Source organism: Anguilla rostrata, chromosome 14 (assembly GCF_018555375.3).
Source record: "Anguilla rostrata isolate EN2019 chromosome 14, ASM1855537v3, whole genome shotgun sequence".
Taxonomy (NCBI): domain Eukaryota; kingdom Metazoa; phylum Chordata; class Actinopteri; order Anguilliformes; family Anguillidae; genus Anguilla; species Anguilla rostrata.
This window is the reverse complement of record NC_057946.1, coordinates 29,450,879-29,460,002: the sequence shown is the minus strand read 5'-3', so window position 1 is coordinate 29,460,002 and position 9,124 is coordinate 29,450,879. Positions and strand designations below refer to the sequence as shown.

At 45.6% G+C, this 9,124-nt stretch overlaps 1 protein-coding gene across 2 annotated transcripts in view; it reads right to left on the bottom strand.

Moving 5' to 3' along the window:
* Positions 1-431: 431 nt before the first annotated feature.
* LOC135238918 (DENN domain-containing protein 1A-like) overlaps positions 432-9,124 on the bottom strand; it is a 30,341-nt gene continuing 21,648 nt past the window's right edge. The window contains exons 13-22 of one of the 2 annotated variants that reach the window (XM_064307099.1): positions 8,538-8,663; positions 5,848-5,949; positions 5,452-5,539; positions 4,949-4,989; positions 4,695-4,766; positions 4,351-4,407; positions 4,008-4,130; positions 3,414-3,487; positions 2,897-3,152; positions 432-2,458 (exon numbers count right to left, since the gene is read on the bottom strand). In XM_064307099.1, coding sequence (XP_064163169.1) covers positions 1,895-2,458; positions 2,897-3,152; positions 3,414-3,487; positions 4,008-4,130; positions 4,351-4,407; positions 4,695-4,766; positions 4,949-4,989; positions 5,452-5,539; positions 5,848-5,949; positions 8,538-8,663 — 1,503 coding nt within the window. In that variant the 3' untranslated portion in view covers positions 432-1,894. The remainder of the gene's footprint in view (positions 2,459-2,896; positions 3,153-3,413; positions 3,488-4,007; positions 4,131-4,350; positions 4,408-4,694; positions 4,767-4,948; positions 4,990-5,451; positions 5,540-5,847; positions 5,950-8,537; positions 8,664-9,124) is intronic. The other variant, XM_064307100.1, reaches the window with a different exon arrangement.

The window sequence follows — 9,124 nt, the reverse complement described above, 5'->3', positions numbered from 1 at the left end:
TTTGAAAACGTCAGGGAACCCATTTAAAATTGATGAAAAATAAGGTAAATGTCATGAATGAAATAATACAAATGCAAAATAAATTTAAAGCTCATTTAAAAAATTTTTGTTAAAAAAAGTTTTCCCTTCTTGATAACTTTGCGTGCAAGCCACTGTGCAAAGATTCTTATTTTTTCTGGTTACACGACCACCCCACAACCCCAGCGATACATGGCGCTTTGAGGCGGTTCTCAGGTTCGCCCCTCCTCAGCAGAAGCAGGAGCAGAGGTGCCATCTTCCTGGACTACTGGCGGCCACCTCTCTGGGTTGCTATTGCATCCCACTTGCCATAGTCATGCCGATCGTCACAGTGATGATGGCAAAAAAGGCAGGTGCAGCGTAGAAAGGTAAGAATGAGAACAAACAGGAAAAAGAAAAACAGGAAAAATAAAGACAGAACAAAGTTGACATTTATTGGACACAGTATGTAGTGGAAAAGGGATGGGGAGTTATAACTCACATGATCATTGTCATAAATCTTCATTTAATAAGATTGTTTTTTTAAATACTTCAAGCATTATTTTGGTTTGGCAGCTTGTATAATGAAAACGACAGATTCCTAATTTCAGTGCTTCTTGTGTTTCTGGGTCCTGAGCTGAGAGCTGCCCAGGGAAACAGTTCAGGCCCAGGGCCTCTTCTGATCCTGCTCTTTGGCGCTTTTCTGAGATCAGTTCTGTGAGGAAAGTGCAGCCTTGAATTCAAATTCAAAATGAAGATTAACTGAAGATATCACATTGTTAATGCTGCAAACATATGGCAGCCAGGACAGCTGATGTTTTTCAAACAAATCTAAACTGACAAAGTTTGCTAATGTTCACCGCTACCTAGTGTTTGCTTTGTTCCAGGTACATCAGCTCTCCTGCCTTGGACCTCAAAGAAAATCTAATATTCCTACCAAATGAAATACACTCACAAATAAATCATAATATTTTTGACATTCAGTTTTACAAAACATCGATCCCTGTGGTCTGTTTGGTTTGCAGTTTGTTTCTTTTTAAATATCAGATCTGTTTGGCAATGAGCAAGTTCAATCTCCTCTTGCTAAACAAATCCTACAGAACAATGTAAAGATTGCATATATCTATTCATACAATCAATGAAAGTAATTTGTCTCAGTATTTTTCCTTCATTTGGTATTAAAATGAACTTCAAAAAATGAAGTTCTGTAATACATGTTGAGGCAGTGAAACACGTAAAATGCCATTGCTTGAACCTGAAAACGACTTTCGCACATTGTTTGACAAAAATCCAGTCTGCTCACCAGAAAGTCCACTTACAGTTAAAGAATGTTCTGGCTCAGTCCCTGACAGAGGACAAAAAACCTCTCTGCTCCACCCTGAAAAAAACTCATCAAGCAGACTGAAAAACAGGAGAATTTGAGAGTCTGCTCAACTGTTATATTTTAAAACAGCCGATGATTTGAGAACGCAAAGTCTCTCTGCTTCTGCGGAGCTCTGAAGTGAAGGCCTGCAGATTGCTGTTGGTCTCTGCGCACAGAGCAGATAAAACCCCAATGAGTTTAAGCATTAAGAAAAGTCTCTGAAAATTCATTAAGAGACATGACTAAATGACTAAACACACTATAGTGGCAATGGATGTTCTGTACAGTAATACAGCACCAGAAACTCCTGTTACCAACTGGAACCCTCCTTATTAAAGAAGCAGGGAGAATAGGAGCTGAGACTTGAATCTGGCAGTAGCTGCACATAATGCATTGTTGAGGAAGCCTTGCTCTGCTGTCACTAGACTACAGTTCCCAGAAGGCCTGGGAGCTGTTGGGTGTGACCTGCTCGATTCTCTCCCTGTGGTCCATGTGGGTCAGCCCAGTCATAGCAGTGGTGTAAGTGGGGCAGAGTCAGTTGAAATTCGCCCACTGTTTCGCATCAGGAGGGGCCGCTGGCTTGCTTGCATCTAGCAAGTCCCCAAACGGATCCCGAGCCGGTGGGGGCACGGTGCCCCGGGGGGGTGTCGAAATAACCAAGGGCATCTGGATGAGGCCAGGGAGGGAGGGGTTCTGCCGCGAGAGGCCACGCCCCGTGGGCGGGGCTGAAGGGGCGTAGGGGGCGTAACCCGACAGTCGAAGGTGCGGCGGATATGCGGCAGCAGTCGGTGTGTAGTGTCCGTGGGGGACTCCTGTAGGGGCGTGGTGCTGACTTTGGGAGAAAGGGATGCGGGGAACAGAAGAAAAGGTGGGCGGGTTGAGGGGGAACAGGCAAAGGGAAGGAGCGCTCTTCGGGGGCGGGGCCTCTGGGTTAGGTGAGCTCTTCAGTGGGTCTAGCAGGCTGAGCAGGTCCACGCTCCCGTTGCCAACAGCGACTTGCTTGGTGACGTCGTTGCCAGGCCCGACACACTGGGGGAGCATGGGGGGCATGCTCAGGATCTGCTGGAAATCCTCCCAACCACCATCACGCCCGGAAACCTGCAGGAGTGGGAGTCAGTCAGCGGGTAAGACTTATACACAGTACGGGTAATCAGTGTCAATCAAGCATTCAAAATATTTTCTCTTAGCAAATTGAGTTTGAAATACCATGCAGTCCTCATGATTGCTGAAATTTTTCTAGAAAACATATTACTAACAAAAGGGTAAAAAAAAGTTCTATTAATTAACTATTTTACCCTGAATAGAGAAAATAGAGGTTTCTTTTGAAATTTGTTTGTAATCTGCAGGAATTTAACTGGGTGTCTAAAGGGGTAAAATATGTCTAATAAAGCTGATCCATATCTTAAATGTATATTGAGCGAGTGTGTAATCCTGTGGAATGTAAAATCAGTTGAAGAGATCATAATATTTCAGAAAGACCCCTTGAGTGCAATTTGAAGTGAAATTAAGAGGGCTGGTGGCAGTGGCAGTCCTGACCTGGTCTTTGATGCTGGCCTGCTGCTCTTCAGCACCTCCGAGTTGCTGTAGGTCCACAAGACTCTTCGGGAGCAAGCTCTCTGGCTCCCCCTCCAGGCTCCAGAAGATATTGCCCAGAAGGTCTGCCTCCGCAGCCTTCGCTGGCATCAGGCTGTGCGGGGCCGAGTGCCTCTGGCTAGACTCCGCCCTCTGCTCCTCCCGAGGCTCCTCCTCCTGCGTAAGCCCTACATCCATCAGTGAAACGCAGGGTCGCAGCCTGAAAAGACAAAAATTGTGGGTTGTTGAGTCCCCTCACAAGCTTATTGAGTCCCCTTGATAAAGTAATCTTGAAAACCTTATTCCACCAGTACTCAACAGAATCACAGAGAGAAGGCAAAGATTCTCAAAACAGAACTGAGAGCAGAGTGGAGGGCAAGTACACCGCTTTATAAAGTGATCTATTTACAAAGCAGTTCTCTCTTTCTCAGAGTGCGTGAGCATGAACCGAGAGATGGGTGAGAGAGGGAAGGAGCCTCACTGCTCAGTGCTGCTGCTGTCCTGGGCCGCGTTAGCTGGGAGCTTGTTCACCACCAGCTGGGAAGGACAGGCCTGCTGGGAAACCACAACATAACCAGGTCAGACACCATCGCCCACAACCACAACATGACCAGGTCAGACACCACAACCACAACATGACCAGGTTAGACACCACAACCACAACATAACCAGGTCAGACACCATCGCCCACAACCACAACATGACCAGGTCAGACACCACAACCACAACATAACCAGGTCAGACACCACAACCACAACATGACCAGGCCTTAGTCTGACACTCATTAGTACCACATAATCAGGCCAAAGACCATCATTTATAACCACAAAGATTAGGAGTTGACCATAATAGATTATTTGTTTTCTACCAACCACCCCCCACCCCCTCCAAAAGAAAAAACTCCAAATGAGTTTGTCAATGTCAGACAGACACACGCAGAAACACTATGGTTGTCAACTGGGTCAAATAATTTAATTCAAAGAGTGTGTTCCTTAAAATAACAATACATACCACCACAGTGAAATGAAGCCCTGCCTAGAACTCATATGCTCACACCTCCAAAGCTCTAACCCACCTGTCCTAAGTGCTCTGTGATTGACTGCTGCTGGGCACATGGATGAGAGTACTTCCTGCCCTCAGGAAGCGGCCTCGTTGCCTGCTCTTGACCCTCTCTGGTCGCTGTCATGTAGCCGTTCTCCTAAAGGTCCAGACGGGTGGAAAAGAGGTTACTTGCTCTATTACAGGGGTGTGGCTTAATTTAGGGGCGTGGTTTAATGGAGTGGGAGATTCAGAGGGTGTGGCTAAGTTGAGGTTGGCGTTCCAAGAGGCCTTGTTTATTCAAGAGGAGGGCAAGAGACGCATCTGCATAAATGAGAAAATAAAAACCCCGTAAGAAAAAACAACAAAATTCAAGATACCTTTTGTTTCAAACGACTCTTCACCTCTTTGATCCCCATCCTAGCGTGATCTTTTGCCTGAAAGAAAAACAAAAGTGACATCAACACTCAGGATACAAGACCGCAGCCTCATTTACATACAACCGACCGATGCAGAACTGATGTTGGACAATTTACATAACACAAAACACATGTTTAGTTACCCAACACAAGACATGACAAAGGTGACGATGACCTGACCTTGCTTCTAACAGTGGACTGAACCAGAATCAAAGCCAAAAAGTAGCAACACACATTAAATTCATGGAGAGAGCAAGTGATATGATGTTAAGACACAAATAAATCTACACCAGAACTGCACTCACAAACTTGTAGGCTGTCTTCATGGCGGGGTTGGCCTTTGTTTTCACCGAGTTAAATATGGCACCGCTGCCTTTCTGTTGGAGACAGGGGGCAGTGTAGAGAGTTTAGAGCAAGGAGGAGAATCTGTCCTTCGTTTCACTTGTTCCATAAAAAATGTGTTCCATTAAAACATGCCTGTATCAATGGTCACTGTGGAGAACTTACTTACAGCCAATGCCAGCATTAGTGTACTTCCTGTTACTGCAGAGATACGTACCTTCACTGTGGAGAGCCATTGGTGGTAGCTCTTGTCACTACCTGTAGAAGAGCAAACACAGAATACTTTATCGGACGATGTAACACATGGATGGGAATGATTGATATCCAAGAATAGCTTGTATGCTGTCATTGTATTTTAATTTACTGTGCTGTTGGAACCACAATGTAATATATCTTATCTGATACTGCCTGTTTCACTGGGACTCCCTTGAAAAGGAGACTTTCTATCTCAGTGGGATACATGTTTGCTTATTTATTTGTTCATTTAATTTGTATCATACTGAGTAGGATAAATGAAAAACTGTTTATGGAAGGCTCTTGATGGCCAAGCCAAGAGCCTTCCATAAACAGAGTACAGCATACACCATACAGAGCGAAACGCAGTAGAACACAAAGATGGACATCACAGCCTGAGACCGAGATCAGGAGCAAGGCAGTAAAATAAAGAACTTATAAATAAAATGTGTGAGTAAAGGAAAGTGTGAGAAACAGACATCCGACCTGCGTACTCTCCCGCACTGATCTCCTCCTCAAACACATCGCTGAAACCTATTCCAGAATTCAGCAGCTCCAGACGCCCGTCGATGAACTGCAGAGAGGCCAAAGATGAGGAACAGACATCATCATCACTGCTGATAACGTGACCAAACGATTACACTGGCAGTGGCCTTATCGCGTACTTACCGCAATACAAAGTGTGTGTGTGTGTGTGGTGTGTATGTGTGTCGTGTGTGGAGTGTGTGCGTGCGTGTGTGTGTGGTGTGTATGTGTGTGGTGTGTGTGTGTGTGTGTGTGTGTGTGTGCATGTGTATGTGTGTGTCGTGTGTGGTGTGCGTGTATGTGTCTGTGTGTTGTGTGTGTGCGCGTGCATGTGTATGTGTGTGTGCGAGCATGTACCTGTTTGAAGAGCTGCAGTTGTGTAGCATTCTGCAGGAAGTATCTCATGGTACTGGAGCGATGGGACACAAAGACTTCCTTGTTGAACGTGATTGGCTCCCCCTGAAAGCATGTGACAATTTACGGGGATGTCACTGAAATGGATAATAAAGTAGGGATGACATCACACAACAGATGTGATGTGATGTCACCTTACCTTGCAAATACCTTGGAAGAAAGTATGCAGCAATCACTGTTGGTGCTCTATTTGTTGTTACCAACATACCTTGTGACTGATGGAACTCCTCTCTGGTTCCTGTTCGAAAGGTGGCGAGGACGCCAAAGTCCCATCCCTATTTCACTATGCCTGCTCACCGATCCTAAATGTACAGGCTTCATCTGAATCACTGCAGTTTCACAGGAAACTCCACGAGTGAAAAGGCACACAGGATGGAAGGAATGCAGGACCTGACCATCTGGCTACTATAGAGAATCTGTGACTATAACCTGTGCTGCTGTGTGAGGTATCTTTACCCACGGACCCAGGGAGCAATCTCTTGGTGGAGATGGAGGGAAGCTGTTTATGACACTGATCAGGAGAGCTTGTTTATGATGCAGACTGGACGTAAAAGGCCAGTATCAGAGTCACAGTGTAAGTGTGCTTGTTTTTTTTTTTTTTTTTTTAAATTTATTCATGATTATCCTGTGCAGCAAATGTACAGATGTTAAAATGCTACATCTCACTAAGTAAATATTATATTTCAAATGTAGTCAAATTGGATTTTTTAAAAAAAGCATATGTAATGTATATCCACCACTCACCAAGATACAGGCTTTGCTAAGAGGCTGGAGTTTCAAAGTCGAGAAAAACATTTCCACACACTTAGATCCATGCAAAACTTCATTAATAAAATTATTATAAACATTATAAACTAAATTTTGCATGGATCTAAAGTAATTTTCTCAACTAAATCAGCAGAAAATGATGTTCTTCCCATACTTCTCATTCACATGGCCAATGTTAATAAAAGCTTTGCCAAGCCTGGCCACTAGATGGCAGTGTTGTGTTAGAAAAAGGGCAAGAGGGGAAACGACGGTGGAGCCACAACACTGAGGAACCCCAGTATACCCCTAAGAACAGTATCAGTCCTCCATACATTTTTATCCCCAGCACTATATACGACAAAATGCACACCGTCGGAAATAAGGACCCAAAAGGAATTCCATGTCTGTACTATACGCACCACATATACAATTTCCAAATACACAGTAATAAAATAAGAAGATTGCAGAATGGAACCTTCTAATAAAATCAATTTTATGTTCCTACTGAATGCAGCTGTTTTCTTTCTTTATTTCTTTTTAAAGGTAGCCCACCTAGAGCCAACACTGATTAAAGTCTTTTCAATACCAGAAAAGTGCAAACAGGGCACACAGATTGCTAGGAGACAAAACGGTCTCTCAGTAAAAGAATTTCCACTTTGAGGTTCAATTTTGAGAAAGAAATATCACAATGTGTGTAAAAGAAGATGATGTGGCTACAGAAATCTTCTGTTTGTTTCGATGTTCTCACGCACCGCTGAATACAAAGGCATTTGCTTTAATCTGTCTGATCACCCCTGAAAAGAGGGGAAAACCATTTTCTATCAACCGGACGGGGTTTTAAATTTGGCAGCGGTTTCGACAGTTGAAAGAGCAACGCAAAATAATGGGCACGGACAGATCAGGACACAGTTGCCTCGGGCAACGCAAATTAAGCGTTTAGGGAACATTTTCGGAAACCCGCGCTGGCGGGGAGATGTTTACTTCTTTGCGAGGATAAACGTCACTTGAAATACAAATCTCGTTTGTTTTTCGGTGGGGAAGCCTAGGAGCCCATTATCTCTCTCGGGGAGAATCGCGGCTCAGCGTCCACTGTTGCCGGCTATCAGCGCACGAGCCGCATTCGCGTAATTGGCTGTCAAACGCGGGGCCGACAGCAGCTTAGCGCCGTCCGCTCCAATCGCGGTAATGAGGCCCGTGCCTCTCCAGCGCTCCGGACGAGCGTTCGCAGTGCTCCACGCGGACGTGAGGGGCGGGGGTGCGCGGCGGAGGAGTGCGCTTTCGCTTTCTCATTCAGGGGCATTTGTCCCGTAATACAGGCGACTTCTGACAACCAATTAATACTGTTTGACGGGATAGCGGCTCGTCACAGAGAACAGGAAGATGTCCCAACCTGAACAGGACAAAGAAGACAAGTACCCCTGACCTGTCTGTCTCTACAAGCAGAATCCCCTACATGTCTCAAGTACTACAGGCTGTATGTCTATATCTGTACAGACGCACCTATGTGTGTATATCAGTAAAGACTCACCTGTGTATTGCTATCTGGACAGACTTACCTGTGTCTATATCAGTAACCTCACCTATGTGTCTCTATCAGCACAGACTCACCTATGTGTCTATATCAGTACATACTCACCTAAGTGTTTCTATCTGTACAGACTTACCTGGGTCTATATCAATACAGACTGTCATGCCCTATCTCACCCCCACCCTGTCCCGCCCCATCTCGCCCCGCTCAGCCCCTCTCTCACCCCCACCCTGTCCCGCCCAAACTCTCCCCGCTCAGCTCCTCTCTTGTCCCCACCCTGTCCCGCCCCACCTCACCCCGCTCAGCCTCTCTCTCCCCCCACCCCGCCCCATCTTCTCCTGCTCAGCCCCTCTCTCACCGGCTCCATCTGCAGGGCGCTCCGGTAGCTGCCGAACAGGGCCGCCTGTGCCTTGAGGAAGGCCCGGGCCACCCCATCACCCGTCGCCATGGAGACTTTCTTAAGTCTGCTCTTCAGGGCTGACACCTGTGGACCACACACAGTAATGTATCACAAAACTAAATCATAAATGAAAAAAGCAGCATTCAAGAGAGATTCCAAGATGTGTCAACCCTCAGTTATGGTGTGCGGTTTTATGTGATTACAGCCCAAAGTAACTGACCAACAGGTTTGATTAAAGTCCAGTGTAACTGACCAACAAGCTTAATTAAAGCCCACAGTAACTGACTAACAGGCTTGATTAACCCCCAGAGTTACTGACCAACATGCTCGATTACAGCCGAGAGTAACTGACCAAGCAGCTCTGTAACCCAAAAACTCAGGAATAGCTGTTGCACCAAATACATTTCTGGTGCACATAAATCTACCTCCTGTTCTACAGAGCAGATATGTAGTCCAGTGTTCCAAACGGCCCTATAAGACATGCATGATGGAGGAGGGGAGAGAGGGGGGGGGGGGAGAGGGAGAAATGAAAAGCAGTAAACGCA